The 22,059-nt window shown below is 44.9% G+C and overlaps 1 protein-coding gene across 3 annotated transcripts in view; it reads right to left on the bottom strand.

Moving 5' to 3' along the window:
* The window catches only part of LOC147111739 (neuromedin-S-like), a 32,722-nt gene extending 10,891 nt beyond the window's left edge, over positions 1-21,831 (bottom strand). Inside the window, exons 1-7 of one of the 3 annotated variants that reach the window (XM_085998930.1) lie at positions 21,581-21,831; positions 6,885-6,940; positions 6,701-6,751; positions 4,922-4,981; positions 4,747-4,776; positions 4,610-4,657; positions 4,117-4,191 (exon numbers count right to left, since the gene is read on the bottom strand). In XM_085998930.1, coding sequence (XP_085855056.1) covers positions 4,117-4,191; positions 4,610-4,657; positions 4,747-4,776; positions 4,922-4,981; positions 6,701-6,751; positions 6,885-6,940; positions 21,581-21,707 — 447 coding nt within the window. In that variant the 5' untranslated portion in view covers positions 21,708-21,831. The remainder of the gene's footprint in view (positions 1-4,116; positions 4,192-4,609; positions 4,658-4,746; positions 4,777-4,921; positions 4,982-6,700; positions 6,752-6,884; positions 6,941-21,580) is intronic. The other 2 variants (XM_085998929.1, XM_085998931.1) reach the window with 2 other exon arrangements.
* Positions 21,832-22,059: the final 228 nt, after the last annotated feature.

Genomic DNA, 22,059 nt, shown 5'->3' with positions numbered 1-22,059 from the left:
TTAGGGAGGGAATTCCAGAGCTTGGGGCCTAGATGGCTGAAGGCATGGTCGCCAATGGTGAGGCAACTGAAATTATCGATGTACAAGAGGCCAGAATTGGAGGAACACAGAGTTCTCAGAAAATTGTAGGGCTGCAGGAGGTTACAGAGATAGGGAGGGGCGAGGCCATGGCGGGTTTGGAATACAGGAAACTTTCATTTAACCGGAGGTTAAAAGTCCGGAAAGCTCTATCTACCGGCAAAATTCAGGAGCCGTTTTCTATAAGTTTTTTTTACTTCTCATTGCTTTTTTTTTCCCCAGTCAGGCTCTGCAAGGCCTGTAGCTAAGCAACAACTTCAGCTAGAGACGCTTGCAGCTGCAGCCGACTGTTTTGAAGGGTTTGTTGATTCACACGGAGCTGAAAAGCTCTATGTTTTAACATTGCCGCTGGTTTATACGGCAGTTTTGATCTAACGGCACCAGCTCAGTCCAGTCAGTGCCGGATACCAGAAAGTTTCCTGTACAAGGAAGAGAATTTTCAATTTGAGGTATTGCTGGTCCGAGAGCCAATGTAGGTCAACGAGCACAGGGGAGATGGGTGAATGGTACTTGAATTAATTTCATGAAATGCTTTGAGACATTTCTGAGAGGTGATCTTTTCTTTATAAACTGGAAGGGCAGGAAGACAGCAGTTGACACTTCTTCATACTTGATAAACAGTGCAGAGTCAAGTGGACAGCTGGGAAAGAAAACCAAACTGAGATCAGATAGCATACTGAGGTTGTAGATAAGGGGGGATAGGTCAGGACATGATGCTATGTGCCGGGAGGTATTGATGCTGCATTTTGTACTAGAATACATCTGTAGCGATCTATTTGTAGATGGTTGGTTCATACTTACATAGAAACATAGAAGATAGGAGCAGGAGTAGGCCATTCGGCACCTCGAGCCTGCTCCGCCATTCAATGAGATCATGGCTGATCATCCAAATTCAGTACCCTGTCCCTGCCTTCTCCCCATATCCATTGATCCCTTTAGCCTTAAGAAATATATCTAACTCCTTCTTGAATATATTTAATGAATTGGCCTCCACTGCCTTCTGTGGTAGAGAATTCCACAGGTTCACCACTCTCTGGGTGAAGAAATTCCTCCTCATCTCTGTCCTAAATGGCTTACCCCTTATCTTTAGACTGTGACCCCTGGTTCGGGACTCCCCCGCCATCGGGAACATCCTTCCTGCATCTAGTCAGTCTAGTCCTGTTAGAATTTTATAAGTTTCAATGACATCCCCTCTCATTCTTCTAAACTCCAGCGAGTACAAGCCCAATCGACCCAATCTCTCCTCATACGTCATTCCTGCCATCCCAGGTATCAGTCTGGTGAATCTTCGCTGCACTCCCTCCATGGCAAGAACATCCTTCCTCAGATAAGGCGACCAAACTGAGGTTAAATAATTGCTTCTCAGAAATTATGGTGCAACATAATTTTTTTTTTTTAAATGACAAAATATTGAACTATTTCATAGTTATTCATCTGTATGCCACTCTATTGAATGTAATTGTGAAGTTAACTGTCACAATATGTGAACCATACAACTTATCATTTAGATTACATTAGAGTTATGAGTTAACCTTTTATTATAATGCACATATCATCTTCTTGGATATTATTTATATTTCTTTGAGATAAAATCACAATTGAGAATAGGTGTCTGTGAAAAAGACCGTTTCATAGTAATATCACTAAACCCACACCATATTTAGTGAATATGTAAAGTTTTCATTAAAACTGCAAAAACTTGCATGTAAATTTAAATTTTACTTATTTACCTATCATCTGGTAAAAGCAGAGTGCTTGTTGAAAAGCTAGGAGATAAGATCTGTATCTCAGCTGTAGTGGTGATCATTACTCACTTATAACATTGAGTTTTGACTCCATAGCATGCGTATTTTTTTAACAGGAGGATCCCCACCCGGAAGTCAGCCTGATTGACAGGCTTGGCTTCCAGTCTGGTGGGGAGCACTCCAAAGCAGCCCCAGGGAGGGATCCTGCAAGTGGGAGTGGGAGTGTGAGGGTTGGTTTGACCCCTCGACAGCAGGGGGGGGGGGGAGGAAATGGAAACAGGCCATTCAGCCCAACTGGTCTATGCCAGTGCTAATGTTCCACATGAGCCTCCTCTCACCCTACTTCATCTAACCCTATCTGCATATCCTTCCAAAAGTTTTTTTTTCAACCTGCTTGTTAAAAGAAATTTGGAAAAACATTTGGGAAATTTGTGGCCTAGTATCTAGCAGGTGTGACTTTACATATTCAGTAGGAATGAACAAAGCTACATCTGAATTAGCCTGACATGAAATACAGTATGGGTGCCTGCAGGGTCCAAGCCTGCCCCACAGGAACCTGTCAGGGTACAGGAAATCCAAAAGGTTTTTATGTAAAATTGTGGTATGGCAGCCTGTAAGGGATACGTATTTTACTAAAAAAATGTTTTCTATCAGCACTCATACCTGAACTTTATGCCACACAAGTTTCACCAGTCTGGCATAATTTGAATTTCCTGTAGCTCAACAAATATTCAGTAAACTGAATATGTAATGTACCATTATCTGCATTTGAATTTGTGGGAAGGGAAAAAGATTTGGCATCACCTTAACTACCAAGGATGCAGGGGTAGATTTGAGGAGGGAATCCAAGCTTGTAAGATTAAGGAAATACATACCATTACCACATTTGTGAATTCAGTTGTAAAATTTTGGACTCCCCTATGCAGTATTCTATTCTAGAGTGTGTTATTTCAACAATCCCCATATATAGCCAAAACAACTTGTCATTTAAATTAGGTGTGAACTACTCTTTTGCTCTATTGCACTGTAACAACATGAAGCATTTGGTCTATGATACCTTGTGGTATTGGCTTTTTTTCTAACATGGTGCACACAGGGTTAAAAGCCAGCTGCACTCACAGAAAATAGTCAAGCTTCTGTTGATACGGCATAAAAACAAGAACAACCAAATATAAACCTTATGTTTGCCCAGGCATTTGAGGGAATTATACATTTCAAATAAAAAGATTTGTGGGCTTTGCTTGTGTATATGTTTGAATGCCAGCTCTTTTGGAGATTAAGAGACACATATTTAAATTGCCTTTGTCTCAGTCATTTGTAGCGCAAGCCTACATTTCGTTGTACTGCACTTGTGCACTAACAATGACAATAAAAGTTGATTTGATTTGATTTTTTTTTCTATGAAGTATTTCTCAGCCGGTCTTGAATGGTACAGCTCAAACAATCAGAGTGAGAGAAATAGGGCAGAGAGACTCCAGCAACAAATCCCTACATTTAAGGTTAATACTCAGGGATCCTGTGTCTGGTTTAGTTTACATTGCAATTTAGCATAACCAATTAAATTGTTTATTATTTTTTATTTTATGAGGCTGGATAATTAAGCCTGTACCAACTATAAATCTACACTGTGTCATTGCTATTGTTAATTTATCCATTTACTGTTTAATAAATCTCTTTGGCAGTTTTTAGCCTAAGCCATGGTCTAATGAAGTATTTATTTGCCTTTTGAAGACACACTTCTTCACACTTATGGGGAGCAAGGTTTTGCCTATCAGAGTGGTCCGAGATCCTGCGCCTGAGAAAAATATCTAAAAGTTATTTACCAGTCCCCATCATTAGTGCAGACTTGTAAAGACCCAACAAATGTGTACACACATCATAATATTGTTGCTTTGAACACTTTTTGTAGTTCATGAATATAAAATATATTTTATAAAAGGTTTAATTTGCACTGCTTTTTCCATTTTCTATTTGACCTTAGAGACATACTCAAGTTCATAATTTGAAATCAACACTAAATATTAAGATGGCTCTACTCAACCACTGCTGGCCTCACTAAATCAGACTTTGTTCTTGTTCATAAAATCGATACAAAGTAGCTTTGTAACAATATTAGAAACTTCATCATTTTTAAAAATACTTCTCATTTTCAGTTTATATGAGAGAAGGTGTGTTCTTTTAAGAAACCCTGTGACAAATTTTATGATACAATGGACTGGTTTCAGTACAGTTGGTCAAGGCATGTATAATAATGTGAACCGTTTAATTAGAAAATGGAAGAAAAGATGCATACTGAATTGAGAGATCTGTCCATTCTTCTTTCAGAAAGCTTTAGAGCAAGATGCAGTAAGGGGTGCACAGCAGATAACTACAACAAAAAGACATAATAAACACCAGAAAACATTAACGGGCTATTAACACTGTCAAACAATCCAGGTACCAGTACATTTTTTGTCAGACAGTAAACTGCTGAACAGATTTATCCCATTGACAGATTCTTTAAGATTTATTGGCATCTAATATAGCAATATTATTTAAAAGTCAAAACTCCAGCCTTAGTAGTTAAATATTTTAACTTTAAACTACTGGAAAAATATATCTTTTTTGTTATGTATTTAGGAGACATTTCTTTACTATTGATAATTATAAAGTAGCACTAGAAAGTGAAATGATTTAATTCCTTCTAGAAGAACATTATAGCAATACAAGAACACAGATACCTGAGCACTATTAATAGCAAAACATATTTGTGTTGGGATAGTTTCCTGTTAACTGAAAATACTTACTGTACTTTTCAGATGTGGTGTTTGCGGTTTGGAGTAATGAAATAAAAACTGCATCAGAGAAAAACAAGACTTCACTAATGCACAATGAGATAAACAAATTTCACAATTTTAATCTAAGTAAAATAAAATATACTTACTCTTTTATACATACCCACACTATCATCACCCTAGAGTGGGTGTAATGATGCAACATTTGGTAAGTGAATTTGTAACAGTAAAATATCTTTGATTTTTTAAATAAAATTAAAAATTAATCAAAATTTGAAGGAAAACATGTGAAATAACTTCAATGGTTTAAAGCCAAATACTCACCTCAGCTCTTGTCACATTTTGTAGGATGGCATTGCAAAACTCCATAACAAATTTAGTGAGCTGAAATGTAAACATTTCATATATATTAATTAACATAAACACAACATTATGGTAGTTCTTTTGTTCTAATATTGTCCTGGTTTTGAGGCCCCTCATTGCTCATTTCATTTTACTTAAAATGGTTTGCTATTTGGATATTGGAATCCTCCAGTGCATGTATATCACTGCCATTCAATACTGAAGAACATAAATTGGCATTGAATGTAGGATGAAACAGGTCAGCTAAACATCCTTTCCTCCTTCTTCCATCCGAGATGACGTTTTCTGCTAATCCAAAGTGGTCTGTCTGATAGCTCAGAACCAGTGAAACTACCTTGTGTCTTTTTTTTGTGTATTCTCAACACGAGTGGTTATTGGTGGAAAATTAAATACTTATATTTTGGGGATCCAGCGATGGCATCAGATGTAGAGAAAAGCTTTGTTTACTCTGTCCCAACAATACACTTTAAGTTTAGCCTCAGAAAAGCACTGTCCATTGAACCAGTGTGAATTTTTCAATTTATCACACTAGCCACCTCTAAGTGACATTGTTAAATTAATGCTGATTGTGAGGAGTTACTGTCTGCTCATTAGAAACTGGGATGCGATTGTACTGCTAAACTCATTTTATCTGGGACTCTTCAGGAGAGAGACGTTGATCTAATTAGTCTGACTGGATTCAAACCCAGGTCAGATGTGAAAGGACAATATAATAACCCAATATGCCAATCAATCTGCCATGGGTTTGCCATGTTGAAATGGAGTTCAGAACTAAGATTTTACCCAAGGCCCTCTGAAACCTTTGCCATTATAATGATTTGATGTTACATTTTTTCCTAATGGCTCACATTTTTTCCCTAATGGCTCAGTGAGTAAATGTACCACTTAGTGCAATAGTGACATACAGAAAGCAGGAAGGCAGAAGCTCAATTCCTTGTCTGTGCTGAATTAGTTGATTTTAGACAGCACAGCAGTGGGTTTTAGTTACCCAAGAATATGTGAAAAAAATAATAATCAAGGCATGTCAGTTGGTTTGCCCCTTTCCTGTGGAGGAAAAGGAGATTGATGGCAAGAAGCTTTGCTGGATGCCGGGGAAATTCAGCAACATCAAAGGAGGAATGTGAATGTCACTACTCACCCACATGGATATATTGGCCACAGCGGACATTTTTAATCCTTTCAGAGGAGCAGTGTCATAGATGCATGAGGTTTACTAAGGAGATAGTGACGGAAATCCATGTCCTCCTGAGGGGCAATCTGCAGCCTCATTGACACCACTATCCCTGTCACTCTGAAAGTTAATATTGCATTACATTTTATTTTGCCTCCAGAAGCTTTCAGGGGACAACAGGGACATGACTAATATCTGTTGGTCAGCAGCCCTTCGTTACATTAGGCAAGTCACAGATATGCTGCTTGCAAAGCCTCACAGGTATAATGTCTTCTCAATAAACATCCAGGAGCTGTGGGATTTTACAGGAGAGTAGGATTCCCTGAGGCCCAGCAGCTATTCAAAACCTCACCCAAATGGCCATTCTTGACGTGTGATACAAGGCAGTAAATGTCAGAAGGTTGTTTGACCGTGGTTTTGTCAAATGGAAACAAAACTTGTAGTTGCCAGCCTTGTACTAACAATAAGAAACAAAGCACCTTTATTTTATTGCAATTAAAATATCTCCTGGAAATATATTAGTTTTCTACCTAACTCTTCCAGGGAGAAACGAAAGACTTTTATTTTACCTGAGGCCGCGTCTGAAGTGCTCTCCAGTGAGCGAAACACAAAGCCAAATTCTGCAGTAGAGAAAGCAAGATCACAAGTACATTAAATTATGTTGCACAGCCCTGGAGAATGTAATTTATTGCTGAAGTTAGGCGATATCAACTGCAACATCCAGCAAACATTTATTTAAGTCATTAATATTACCTCTGCACTGTTATTGTCCCATTCTTCAGAATAGTCTTGGAAGTGAAGTGGAGAGCCTGCCAAAAGGGACAAATAAGTGTGACAGATGCAAATGACCAAAGAACGTGCATTATAACATTAACACATGGAAAGTGGATGGGAAGATAGTGTGTAACCAAGTAAGTAAAGAAAATATTAGAGATTAAACATAGTTCATAAACAACAGGCAGTTTCTATCTGAATTTCCTATGATTTTTCAGCAGTATTCAGGTGGATGAGGCCAGGGAGTGTGAGTATCTGTTATGTTGGATCCCCATTCACTTTAGCTTCCACCCTAAATGGGAAGACACATTTAAATGAGATGATAATGAAAGCGTGATGTCATACATCCGATTTTCCATTGTTACTACCTAATTTACGCTGAGCGCCAATCACACCTGTATAAAACGGGTGTCCAACACTGCAAGGCACTATAGAAAAAAGCAGAAGTGAATTCAAAAAGGCCAGCAGGTATTCACAGAAAGTGTATTTCTCAGCTGATTATGGTCAATACCTGAACTTATGCTAGATGCTCTGCAAGCATCCTTCTTTTAAAAACAGACTCTGGTGACATCTGGAGTCCCCAAACTCTTCAGCAGAAGGCAGTATGTCCTGACCCTCTGGCCAGCCATGTTGTCTGCCTCATGTTTCACTTCCAGCTCCACCTGGCCACATGCTCAGCCTGTGCATTCCCATCTTGCTCACTCTCTAATGCCCCTTGGATGAATGTCTCTGGATTGGTAGCGTGTGTGGTGAAGTGCTGTCAGGGCCAATGGCAGAAGGACCTGGTTCTTTTTCCTCCTCTATTTCTTCCCCTAGAGGAAGAAAAGAAGTAGAATGCTTTGCTAAGGAACAGAGTTCAGATGACACCTTCAGTAGAAGGCATGACATGAAGGTTTCATGATACTGTTTGCTGACAGTTAATGCAGGGTGCAATAGAATGAGAAGGAAGAGAAGCAGAATGTCATCATGAACCTGTAGCTGGCACCTACCCACCTACTTTCTCCTCTCAACCTTCCTCTATTGTTTCTCTTCCCAGGAGCTCCAATACCTGCTCCTGGTAGAGGGCGAGAGGATGGAGGTTTGGAAGTCCACCACCTGTTGCCAATCTCTGTTGGCTGTTATAGAAAGAAAAAACTTATATAGCAGCTTCCTTATCCTCAAGATGTCCCAAAGCAATTCGCAGTGTAGTCCTAGTTATATGTAGGCAAATATGGCAGCCAGTTTGCATATAACAAGGTTCTGCAAACAACAATGAGATAATGACCAGTGCATTTATATTTCTGGCATCGGTTGAGGCCTAATGGTCCAATATGACGGGAGGTGTACACGTTCATTCTGCACCGGAAGTGTGTCACCCGCCATATTGGATCAGACTCCACTATTGGCGTGCAGTGCATTTAAAAGGATCATACGCTTGTTGCAGGACCTTTTGTGAAATTGGTCTGTTGCAGTGCCTGACTCGTCATGTGAAAAACTCACCCAGCAAATCATGATGCTAACAGGCACCCTGCATGAACACTATTTAAATGGCTCATCCACTCCATACAAGTTAGTTGATGGTTTGTCCTCTAAAGTACGCATGGTGCCAATATCTGAGCTGGTGCTTGCGGGGGTCAGATTGAGTGACAGGACATCTTCAGAAAGGCTTGCCTCCTCTTCCCCCACTGGCACAGGGGCTTCCACATTCTCAGCACCTGAAATGACAGACAGGGACAAGGGTTCGCTTGTGGTGTGAAGGGAGAGCAAACAGAGAGATAAATGGGTGATGAAAACATCTGCAGCTTGTCATGCAGAGTGTTTGGGGTGAGCTAGAAGTCAGAAGGGACAAAGAGGATAAGGTATGAAGGAACCCTGCATGATATCTCCTCCAGCATTGACAGTCGCCACGGCCCCGACTCTGTTCCTGCCCATGATGCTAAGCACACTTTCTTCGATTTGGCGGGGGGGGGGGGGGGCGGGTGGGAAGATGTGCAGGAGGACTCTTCCTCCTCTGGTGCCAGCCTGCTGTCTTAAATTGTGTGTGACCTCCTTCAAGAAGGAAGGGAATGTATTGGTGAGAGTCTTGGGCCTAGAAATTGAGTGCCCTTAGCGCCGATTTTGCGGCGCTAGAGGGCCTAGCGCTGCAATTGGCGCCGGCGCCGAAATTGCCTGGGGCCCTTCCGCCGCGGTAGACCGGTAGCGCTGCGCCGGCACTGATGACGTCATCGGTGTGCGCAGCGTCCCGGTTGCCATGCCGACGGGCCACAGCGCCGAAATTCAGTTGCGGCCACCTCGCCCGTGGCAGCCGCAACTAAGACTCTGGCAACAGAGTCTTACAAGTCTTTGCGCCGGCGCATTAAAGGCCCCGCGGCGGCCGGCCGCTTTCCCGCCGGCCGCCTGGCCGCAGCTCCCTCCCCGGACTTCCCCCCCCCCCCCCCGGAACAGAAGCAAGCCCGGCACTTGTCCGAGGTGCCGGGCTCATTTTTAAAAAGATTTTCGCGGGCCGCGGCCGGGTGCAGGCAGCTCCTCCTTAAGGGAAGGAGGAGGCCTGCACTTCCCGAGCCTGCCGCACCGCATCGGGTGCCGCAGCGCCGGAATTGCGGCGCGAAACGGCAGTTAGCGCCGATTTACCGCCGCAAAGACCCTTCAGTAGCGCCAGCAGCCGTTTGGGCGCGGCCCTGCTGAATTTTTGGCGCGCGCAGGGGGACTTAGCGCCAGCACTAACTTCCGGCGCTAAAGCCCTGGCTAAGCCAAAACTCAATTTCTAGGCCAAGGTGTTTGGAGAATATGCCTGTCATAGTGAAATAACTGATAGTCTGTGTGTAAGATATAAGTTTTGGATAAGTGAGAGTTGTAATAGTGGCGAGTGTGCGAGTATGAGGAGATGGAGGTGTGGTGCAGTGATTGTAGGAGAGTGAAGGGAAGTTGGGGAGGGCCATCTTGTGAGTTGTGATTAATATCTCCAAGTTTGCAGCTGACACAAAGCTGGGTGGGCATGTGTGCCCTGAGGAGGATGCCGAGAAACTCCAGTATGATTTGGATAGGTTGGGTGATTGGGCAGAAGCATGGCAGATGCAGTATAATGTGGATAAATGCGAGGTTATCCACTTTGGTGGCAAAAACAGGAAGGCAGATTATTATCTGAACGGCAATAGATTGAGAGAAGGGGAAGTGCAACGAGACCTGGGTGTCCTTGTGCACCAGTCGCTGAAGGTAAGCATGCAGGTGCAGCAGGCGGTTAAGAAGGCAAATGATATGTTGGCCTTCGTAGCAAGAGGGTTCGAGTACAGGAACAAGGATGTCTTGCTGCAGTTGTACAGGGCCTTGGTGAGACCACACCTTGAGTATTGTGTGCAGTTTTGGTCATCTTATCTGAGGAAGGATGTTCTTGCCATGGAGGGAGTGCAGCGAAGATTCACCAGGCTGATACCTGGGATGGCAGGAATGACGTATGAGGCGAGATTGGGTCGATTGGGCTTATACTCACTGGAGTTTAGAAGATTGAGAGGGGATCTCATTGAAACTTATAAAATTATAACAGGACTAGATGCAGGAAGGATGTTCCCGATGGTCAGGAGTCCAGAGCCAGGGGTCACAGTCTAAGGATAAAGGGTAAGCCATTTAGGACAGAGATGAGGAGGAATTTCTTCACCCAGAGAGTGGTGAACTTGTGGAATTCTCTACCACAGAAGGCAGTGGAGGCCAATTTATTAAATATATTCAAGAAGGAGTTAGATATATTTCTTAAGGCTAAAGGGATCAAGGGATATGGGGAGAAGGCAGGGACAGGGTACTGAGTTTGGATGATCAGCCATGATCTCATTGAATGGCGGAGCAGGCTCGAGGGGCCGAATGGCCTACTCCTGCTCCTATCTTCTATGTTTCTATGAGGCTGTAAGTGGTGGAGGTGTGAGCAGAGAGTAAGAGATCAGTATTCTTACTTTAGCAACTGCAATGAGATCATTGAACTTCTTCCAGCATTGCAGCCATGTCCTGGGTGCTAGGTTCCTGACATTCACATGCTCTGCGATCACAGCTGATGCCTGGAGGGCTTCCTGCCCCCTGGGGGGGCAGAGGATGCCCATCCTTCTGTCCATTGCTTGCACCAGGGCCTCCAAGGACCTTGATCTCGGTGCTTCAGCCATATTCCTTCTTCCAAAAGCATTTTCCTGAGGTCTGCAGTCAGAATGCACCTCCCCTTTATAACAACAACAACTTGTATTTATATAGAACCTTTAACGTAGTAAAACGTGCCAAGGTGCTTCACAGGAGCATTATGAAACAAGGAGGTATTCGGGCAGATGGGAGGTAGGTTTTAAGGAGCATCTTAAAGGAGGAAAGAGTGGTTGAGAGGCGGCGAGGTTTAGGGAGAGAATTCCAGAGCTTAAGGCCTTGGCAGCTGAAGGCACGCCCGCCAATGGTGGAGTGATTAAAATCAGGGATGAGCAAGATGCCAGAATTGGAAGAGCACAGATATCTCGGAGGGTGGTAGGAAGTTACAGATATAGGGTGACCAAACGCAGATTGGGTGACCGCTTTGCGGAACACCTCCGTTCAGTCCGTAAGGGTGACCCTGAGCTTCCGGTCGCCTGTCACTTTAATTCACCGCTTCACTCCCACTCGGATCTCTCTGTCCTCGGGCTATTGCATTGTTCCAATGAAGCTCAACGTAAGCTCGAGGAACAGCACCTCATCTTTCGATTGGGCACTTTGTAGCCTGCCGGACTCAACATTGAGTTTAACAATTTCAGATAATTATCCCTGCCCCCATTTTTCATGCAGTATGATTTTTGCCACTCCCATTTGCAACATTTTATCTTTCCTGCCTCTTACAAAAGTACAGGGTGTTCTTTCAATTCCTTCCTCCCCTCCTAACCCCCCGCCCCCCCCCCCCCCCCCCCCTGTCTCTGCACCTGCTTAATATCTGTTACATCTCCAGCTTTTTCCAGTTCTGATGAAGGGTCCCAGACCTGAAACGTTAACTCTGTTTCTCTCTCCACGAATGCTGCCTGGCCTGCTGAGTATTTCCAGCATTTTCTGTTGTTATTTAGGAATTTAAGAGGTGCTGTCTGCCTTTAAACGGCATCATGGGCACCCAATATCCGACCCTGCCCCCCTTTATGGGTATGCTGTCAATGAGTAGAGCGGGGTAGCGCTGGCTTCATGCAGGCGCACTTAAAATGATCAAGCAGCATGAATATTACATGGTGCCTGAGTCAATAGGAACAGGCACGTGCATCTCCAACAATGCAGCACTCCCTCAGTACTCCACTAAAGTGTCAGCCTAGATTATTTGCTCAAATCTTGGATAGGTCTTGAATCCACTACCTTCTGCCTCAGACTTGAGAGTACTACCAGTGACACTAAATGGACTATCTTGTCTTAGAAAAAGAAAGTCAATTAGCTTCACGAGATGCAATAAAGCCCAGGAGTGTGAATTTCCACAGGGGTTCTCCTGATCGTCCACTGTAACCAAAAAGCTGTTGAAACTGCGGAAAAACAGCGTAAATGGCGTTTTCAGTCCATGAACAATCATGATTTTTTTTCTAACGAGGTACATATCCTAATGGCTCCATCAGCAGGAGTATATTTTTCTCACTTGATAATTTTAGTGAAAAAGTAGATGTGAGTGTAAAGTGGGGAATACTACTTTATACTCGTATTTACTTTTTAATAAATTGTTAATTGAGAAAAATGATTAGCCATTTATCTGTCACATTAACTTCACTCAATAATAAAAGCCCATTTCATTTTTTTTTTTTTTTTTAAACGCCTACTGTAATGGCGCAAATTATTGAAAAACTCATCAGGCAATTGTTGGGTTCAATTATTTTTCCAAGGTGGTAGGGTCTCCACTACATTAACCCACTTGTAATTTCCTTGTTTGTACCTTACTCGGTCAGATGTACCTTTGGCAAATACTGCTCCATTTATATACAACTTCCATGCCCCATTACTGGTGCCCAAATGTGAAATATAGTAATGCTAATGATGAAGTGTGACTAGTCTGGTAGTCTGAGTAACTGATAGGGGATTGAGACAGGTGCATGTGGAAAATAGCAGCATGAAGAAAACCTGGACTTTGAGATTATGTTGTGACAAAATAGGTAAGAATGTTTAACACCTTGGTCTGAAATACATCTCATCACCATTTTATCAGCAGTGTTAACTCATATTTAAAAGGAGTTGGTCTTCCGCTAAAAGAGCAGGAAGCATAATTTCAGATGAATGCGTTAGACCTAAAGTCATCTACTTTGGACCTAAAAAGAATAGAACAGAGTACTTTCTAAATGGTGAAAAGCTAGAAACAGTGGCGGTCCAAAGAGACTTGGGGGTCCATGTACATAGATCATTAAAAGGTCATGGACAGGTATAGAAAATAATCAAAAAGCATAATGGAATCTTGGCCTTTATATCTAGAGGACTAGAACACAAAGGGTGGTACAAGTTTGGAACGCTCTTCTGCAAATGGCAATTGATGCTAGGTCAATTGTTAATTTTAAGTCTGAGATTGATAGATTTTTGTTAACCAAACGTATTAAGGGATATGGGGCAAAGGCGGGTATATGGAGTTTCTCTTCTTCTCTTCTTGGGCAGTCCCTCGGAACCAGGTGTCAGTGGGGATGTTGCACTTTTTCAAGGAGGCTTTCAGGGTATCCCTTGAAGCATTTCCTCTGCCCACCTGGGGCTCTCTTGCCGTGCCGGAGCTCCGAGTAGAGCGCTTGTTTTGGGAGTCTCGTATCGGGCATGCGAACAATGTGACCCGTCCATCGGAGCTGATTGAGCGTGGTCAAAGCTTCGATGCTGGGGATGTTGGCCTGAGCGAGAACACGGACGTTGGTGCGCCTATCCTGCCAATGGATTTGCAGGATCTTGCGGAGGCAGCGTTGGTGGTAAGTCTCCAGTGCTTTGAGGTGCCTGCTGTACATAGTCCATGTCTCTGAGGTATACAGCAGGGCGGGTATCACTGCTGCTCTGTAGACCATGAGCTTAGTGCCGGGTTTGAGGTCCTGGTCTTCAAACACTCTCCCTCAGGCGACCGAAGGCTGCACTGGCACACTGCCCTTGTTGACACTAGGCTCCAGAAATATGGAAAGTGGTCCACGTTGTCCAAGGCCTTGTCATGGATTTTGATAATCGGGGGGGGGGGGGGGGGCAGTACTGTGTGGCGGGGGCAGGTTGGTAGAGGACCTTTGTCTTACGGATATTTAGTGTAAGGCCTATGCTCTTGTACGCTTTGGTGAAAGTGTTGACGATGGTTTGGAGTTCGACCTCCGAGTGAGCGCAGACACAAGCGTTGTCTGCATACTGTAATTTGACGACAGAGGATGGGACGACCTTGGATCTGGACTGGAGGCGACGGAGGTTGAACAGTTTCCCGTTTGTTCTGTAAATTAGCTCCACTCCAGCGGGGAGCTTACGGAGGGTGAGATGGAGCATTGCAGCAAGGAAGATCGAGAAGAATGTTGGTGCGATGATACAGCCTTGCTTGACCCTGGTCTGTACGTGAATTGGGTCTGTGGTGGAACCGTTGGTCAGGATCACGGCTTGCATGTTATTGTGAAGCAGGCGGAGGATGGTGACAAACTTTAGAGGGCAGCTGAATTTGAGGAGGACACTCCATAATCCTTCACAGTTGACTGTCAAAGGCCTTTGTGAGATCAAAGAAGGCCATGTACAGCGGTTGGTGCTGTTCCCTGCATTTCTCTTATAATTGACGTGCGGTGAAGATCATGTCCATTGTGCCCCTTAGTGGGCGGAATCTACATTGCGACTCTGGGAGGAGCTCTTCAGCCACTGGGAGAAGGTGATTGAGGAGGATTCTTGCGATGACTTTCCCTGTGGCAGACAGCAGGAAAACTCCTCTGTAATTACTGCAATCGGACTTGTCACCTTTCTTGAAGATTGTCACAATTACGGCGTCGGAGATCCCCTGGCATGCTCTCCTCCTTCCAGATAAGAGAAATGAGTTCATGAATTTGCGCCAGTAGTGCTTCTCCATCATGCTTTAGTGCCTCGGCAGGGATTCCATCTGCTCCGGAGGCCTTGTTGTTCTTCAGTTGTCGGATGGCCTTTTCAACCTCATGCCGGGCTGGGGTTGTGCTGAGATGGTGGCGGGTAGCATGCTGCGGGATGGAGTTGAGGACACTCGCATCGAAAACAGAGTCTCGGTTAAGGAGATCTTCGAAGTGCTCCTTCCAGTGGGCACTGACTGCCTCTCTGTTCTTGGCCTGCAGTGGGGTAGGACCTTGGGTGCTTGGGCCGTAGGTGGTCTTGACTGCGCTAAAGAATCCACGCACGTCGTGGTTGTCGGCTAGCTGCTGGATCTCCTGCGCTTTCTCCACCCACCATCTGTTCTTTAGGTCGCGAGTTTTTTGTTGGACCTCGGCCTTCAGGCATCTGTAGAGCTGCTTTCTTGCTGGAGTGGTGTTGCTGTTTCCAGATCAGGAATGCCTTGCGCTTGCAGCTTATTAGCTCCTGGATCTCCTGGTCGTTCTTGTCGAACTAGTCTTGGTGTTTCCTGGTCGAGTGACTGAGCGTCTCTTCACAGGTGCTGATTATGGAGGCCTTGAGTGCAGATCAGTGTTAGGTCACAGATCAGTCATAATCTCATGGAATGGCAGAACATATTACCTATTACCCCAATAGTGCAATTTCAAGGCCCTAGTGCAAAATTTGGATCCACAGCAGTTTTTTGGGTGCTACGGGTACCCTGAGAGGTCCAAAATAGCATCCGTGGCACACACTTCTGGTGCGAGTTGCACTGGAGGCCATATTGGTTAGCATGCGCGCAGTGAGCGGCCGCTGGAAGTAATCCGATCATGACGTCAATCAGAGTGTAACGCTGATTTGACGCCAGTGCTGACATTTTGGAGCTCAACACTCCTGCTAATGCCCTCTCTTAAGCTCGCACAGCTGAATACACATTCAGCAGCAGGAAGGACACCCCCACCAGCGCTATTTAAAGGGATTATCAACTACTTACAGGTTAGTTGCTGATTTATTTCTACTGGCTGTTGCTACGATTGTACAAGTGTTTGGTGCTTTCTAGAGTTCTTTAACGTTGCTGAAGTCTACAGGGAGTGATGTGGCAGGTGCTGAAGGACTTTGTCCTCACTTCAGGGTTTCTGCACAAATCACTTGCTCCCAGACATGGGTGCAGTAGTAGGTATTCCCCTTGGAATACAGCATGACTGGGAGAGAGCTGACTACATTTCATTCTCCCTTGCCAGAGAGCAGTAGGCGGAGCGAGAAGGCAGTTGAGGCCAACTTATTAAATATATTCAAGAAGGAGTTAGATATATTTCTTAAGGCTAAAGGGATCAAGGGATATGGGGAGAAAGCAGGCACAGGGTACTGAATTTGGATGATCAGCCATGATCTTATTAAATGGCGGAACAGGCTCGAGGGGCCGAATGGCCTACTCCTGCTCCTATCTTCTATGTTTCTATGAGCATGGTGCCATTGCGAGAATTGCAGACTTCCCCCTGGTGCAGGGTGCCATTGACTGCACGCACGTCGCTTTGCAAGCACTACATATCAACTCTGAGATGTACCACAACCAAAAGGAATTCCGCTCCCTCAACGTCCAGATGGTGTGCAACCATAGGCAATGATTCATGCAGGTCAATGTCCAGTATCCTGGTAGTAGTCATGATCAATGCTCCAAATTAAGCTGCGTGGCCGCTCAGCAGTGTGGTGGACCCGCGCAGGCCACTTGCCGGATTTTCAATGGGAATAACTACGTATGCATGAAGATTTGAATGGGCCGTGCAGCCAGTTAAAGGGCCCGCGCACAGAAAAATAATTAGAGAACATTCGTCATAATGTCTTCATTCTGCGGCAGTCTTTTGAGCAACCACGACAAACCAAAGGGTGGCTACTGGGCGACAAGGGCTATCCGCTGACTACATGGCTCATGTGGGCAGTGTGCATACATTGAAAGCCATGCTGCCACACAAACCGTGATAGAGCAGATCATCGGCATGCTGAAACAATGCTTCCGCTGCTTGGACCGCTGAGGAGCCCTGCAGTACTCAGCAGAGTGGGTTTCAAGATTCATGGTGGTCTGCAGCATGCTGTACAACCTCTCCATCATGAGGGCACAGCCCTTGCCACCAGCTATATGGCAAGCAGCTGAGGAACAGGAGGAGGCAACCTAGACAGCCCCTTTCTGGCCGGGCTGTCCGTGAACAACTCATCTGACTGCAATACCAGTAAACTCAACCCCAATTCCCCATTCACCAACAGTCCCACATCTTACCTCCCTCTGTCACTGACCATCACAGAGTCCACTTGGCCACAATGCAAAAATAAAAGCCAACACAAAATAAAGATTCCAAACCAAATTTATAAATCAAAGCATGCCATATTGCATATAAATGTAAACTAATCACCCTTGTGCATTCCCTTAGTGTCTGTCTTCCATGTGCCTTTGCCTGTCCCAGTGCTCCTATGCAGTGCAACCCCAGTGGCTGCAGCATGGCTGCTGACTTTCAGTGGGGGAGACTGCAGGCGGTCTTGGAGGATGACGTTGAGCCACTCTGGGCCTAAAAGGCTCGGCTTCGGGCGGCACCATCTCGGCATGGGCAGCAGCAGTCTGGGCTGGCTGGCTGACGGGCAACAGCAAGGGCACTGGCGGAGTGGCAGTGGTGGGAGGACGAATACTGTCATCCTGAGAGAGGACAGCAGGTTCATGCTCCACGGAGCCACTGCCATCCCCCGGGGCGGCGTCTCCACAATCCTAGTAATCTGTTGGAGGACAGACTGCTGGACTGCTGTGACATCCTGCAAGCCCCTTTGGACGCTGGTATACATAGCCATGATGGCAGCCATCTGAGCTTGCATGGCAGCAAGCTGAGCCCGCATGAGAGCAGTCTGAGCTTGCGTGGCTGCAAGCTGACCTTGCATGATAGAAGTCTGAGCTTCCACTTTAGCACCCAGGGTGGCTTTTGCTTGTGCTGCAATGGAAGGTGAGACATCAGCCTTCAGAGGCTGCATCCTGGTTGGGTCCACAAGTGTGCTAATGGATTTTGCCACCACTTCCATGCTGAAAAGGATGGGCTCCAAGCTCTGTGCAAAGTTGGTGCCAGACTCCTCTATGCTCCTTGACATTGCCATGCAGGCTTTCTGGCAGGCTTGCCAATGCACCAAGCATTTTATTGTGCATACCCATCAGTCTTCTTCTGCAGCCCGCCCCGTCAAACTGCTCATCCGAGTCCTCTGCAGCATAATTCATGTGCAACCTCACCCTCCCTTGAGCTAGCACCTGCGCAACCCTTGCTCCCTGCCCTGGCTGCAGGCCACTCATGCCCGGTGTTTCACCACGTGCAGATCCAGCCTCCAGGCTATTCTCTAAATTATACGCAGTGTCAGTAGCTGAGCTAGTGGCTGCGAGTGTGAAATCATGTGATGCTGTTTCTTCATCATCAGTGTCTTGTTGCTCTTCCACCTGTTGCTCTTCCAACACTGCTTGGCCAGATGGCAGTTCTTGGGTATCTGAAAGGAAAAAGGCACAAGGGTAAGGCTGTGGTGAGGGGAGGGGGTAAGAAAGAGGTGCATACTTACACCATCTGCAGTTTGTAGATCAAAATAGATTATGAGATGGGGGGGAAGTGTAATGTGAGAAGGAGGATTAGGTACGGGGATACCATCATCTTCTACGGTTTCAGCCCCGCCACTGGCCACGGCCTCAGCAATGGCCACACCAAAGATTGCGAGCACCGTCTCCTCCATGGGGGTAAGGACATGCAGGCGCGCCTGTACCCCGACGGTTAGCTACTGCTACCTCCGGTTGTGCGCCACCCTGTCCTGTAAGAGAGAGAGAAGTGTGTCAGTGAATGTGGTGCAATCTGTTTGGGTGATGTGGCTGTCATGGATGAATAGCTGGCAGTGTGTGCAAGCTGTGAAATGTCGGTGTGAGGCTTGTAGCAATGCTAAGCGTGTGAGGGTGAGGTGAATCTATGAATGTTAGGTATGAGTCCTGATTGATAGAGATTGTTGGTAGGTGAGCGAAGGGGGGTGTGGTGCATTGAGCAGTGTCTGAGGCTAGTGGTGTAGCTGGTAGGATATGGCATTTGAAGATGAATTCACTGACCTTGACCACTCCTATGAGGTAATTGAACATCCTGTGGCACTGCATCCTGGTTCTCGGGGCTGGACTCATAGCACTGACTGCCACGGCTATCTGCTCCCATTGCTTTCTGAGCATGTGTCTGGAGGGCCTCCTGTGGATGCAGCACATCTCTCCTCCTTTCCACCTCCTCTACCAAGGCCTCAAGTGTAGTGTCGGTAAAGTTTGGAGCCCACTCTCTCCCCTGTTGTGCCATTCCTCATTCTTCCCCAGGTCAGAATCTCTTCAACCACGACTCCCAGCACCTGCGCCGCCACAATGCACCTCCCCTTTAAGAGGTGCAGACTAACTTTAAGCAGTGCAGGCTAGCTTTATGTAATGCTAGCAAGGTATTATTTTAGGCCTTGTGATCCCACCACCAAACGCACCTTCCCCTCACCTCCCCTTTCAGCATTCCATAGGGACTGCTCCCTCAGCAACACCCTTGTCCACTGCTCCATCACCCCCAACACCCCTTCCCCTGGCACCTTCCCGTGCAAGCACAGAAGATGCAACACATGCCCTTATACCTCCCCCCTTCCCACTGTCCAGGGCCCCAAACACCCCTTCCAGGTGAAACATCGATTTACTTGTACTTCTCACAATTTAGTATACTGTATTTGCTGCTCACGATGTGGTCTCATCCACACTGGGGAGACCAAATGCAGATTGGGTGACCGCTTTGCAGAATGCCTCCGTTCAGTCCGTAAGGGTGACCCCGAGCTTCCGGTCGCCTGTCACTTTAATTCACCGCTCCACTCCCACTCAGACCTCACCATCCTCGGCCTCTTGCATTGTTCCACGGAAGCTCAGCGTAAGCTCGAGGAACAGCACATCATTTTTCGATTAGGCACTTTACAGCTTTCCGGATTCAACATAGAGTTCAACAATTTCAGATCATAACCTCTGATATTTTATCCACACTCTTTTTTTCTTCTCCCTCACATGGCAGCTGTCTTTCATTCTGCCAGTGCAATTTACACTTCATCTAGAGCCATTCTTTGTTTCTTAACCTGTCCCATTACCGTCTCCTTTTGCCTTGAATATCTCTTAATGTCTCTCAACCTCTTCCACCTTCCATCCTATCACAGACCTTCCCTTTTGTTCTTTCATTCCCTCCCCCTTTCCCAGCTCCCACACTTGTTTAAAAATCTGTTCCATTTCCTGCTTTTTTCCAGTTCTGACGAAAGTCATGGACCTGAAACATTAACTCTGTTTCTCTCTCCGCAGATGCTGCCTGACCTGCTGAGTTTCTCCAGCATTTTCTGTTTTGATTTCAGATTTCCAGCATCTGCAGTATTTTCTTTTTGTATTATTTTAGGCCGCCTGCTGAGACATGCAGCCAATCAATGGCACTGTTAGCACTGGCTGCAGGCTGCAATCATGTTAATCTCCAGGCAACACGAAGTTGGTGTGCTGCCTGCATCGGATGCAACGAGCGCGGGTTAATCACGCATCGCGATCCCCGTGCCCGTTTTCGGGGGCTATTAAATTTAGCCAGCCCCCCCTCACTTTTAGTCAATGCTTTTATTTCCCCCCTCAATACCCAATATTGAGTAATCCTATAGTGTACGGATTATTATTGGTAATATGATATTTATCATCTAACAATGAAGTTAAGAGCTTATGAACATATATTTAAAGCTTTTGACAACTGTTTTTAGGATTTAGTCAGCTTTAAAAATAAGTAGAATTTATTTAAAATTAGGATATTTTGTTGCTCTCCTATAGAGCATCTGCCACTTTCTCATAAACGTTCGCGCGATTTGACAGATCAGATCAATTACTGGCATCGCACAATCCTAAAAGTAAATGAATTTTGTTTTAACTCCGGTATAGTTTCGATGGATGCCAGAGCCTCGCAACCTGACACTTTTCAGTTTAATATAAAACCATGGTTACAAACATTTCTATCTGATCAATAATATCCATGACTATCTCCTCGTACCGAATCCTCAGATTAAGCTAGTTTTTCAAATCGGAGTCCCGCAAAAAATTATGAAACGGAATTATCTGGCCGTGCTTTGAACTTTTAATGCCAAATACCTTCAATGGGATCAGACCAGAAATATAAACTTATATAGAATCATAGAATGATAGAGCACAGAAGGAGGCCATTCGGCCCATCGTGCCTGTTAATGTACTATGAAGATATGGTATATTCAAACTCATTTTAACCACAAAATATCTAGACAAAAACAATTTTACCAACATTAGACTGCATTACAATCATTGCTTTGAACCATCCGAAGTAAAAATGTTGTGATTTTATTACTAACAAGTTTACACATAGTATTAGTTTTCCACTGAACAACGAAACTAGTCTAAAGTGGATCACGTTGGCAAAGTTACACACTCTCACATAAACACAAAACAAAAGCCCAGATACTTGAAAATGTAACAGGTTATTCAGACACAATTTAAATTGATATATAACCAGGGTGCGGCATTTTCCGCTGTAAAATAAGTTTAACTTTATTGTGGAGCATTTGTAGTTTAAGATTATTTTGGATAATTAAAAAAACAGGCTGTTCCATACATTTACTGCACTATCGTAAACTTAATCGGATCTTTAACGACGCACCTGAACTTATAGGTAAAGTACACAGACAGCAGACGACCAGGAAAATATGCATTTGAGAGCTGCTCCTCATTTTGGCGCTTTTGCCGGTTGATCGCAGGGTTGCCTTGTTGGATCGACAGTTCAGCATGGTTTTACGCACAGTGGTGCAGTGCTCGCTGGAAACTCACCGACCAGATGTGAGACACCCTCAATTTATAGCATTACACTTCCTGTGCCAAGGTGTCCAATCAGCGCCCAGCAGGTATCCCAATTGCCGTGTAAATGTCACACTGCGTTCTTTTATTTATAAAGCAATATCCCCGCTGATCACCAGCACGCTTCAAACAGTCGCTATTACTTAAAAAGTTAATAAGATTAGCAAAAGCTACTTTTTTACAACACAGAAGGGAGTTTAATCAAATGTCACATGAAATTGCATTTTTATGAGTCACGAGAGTGTTGTATACAGATGTGTCTTACTACAACTCCCCTTTTCTGCA

The sequence above is a fragment of the Somniosus microcephalus genome, chromosome 10 (assembly GCF_052327205.1).
Source record: "Somniosus microcephalus isolate GS21.2 chromosome 10, FLI_Smic_1.0, whole genome shotgun sequence".
NCBI lineage: Eukaryota > Metazoa > Chordata > Chondrichthyes > Squaliformes > Somniosidae > Somniosus > Somniosus microcephalus.
Note: the sequence above shows the minus strand (reverse complement) of the source record. Positions and strands in the feature narration are given on the sequence as shown.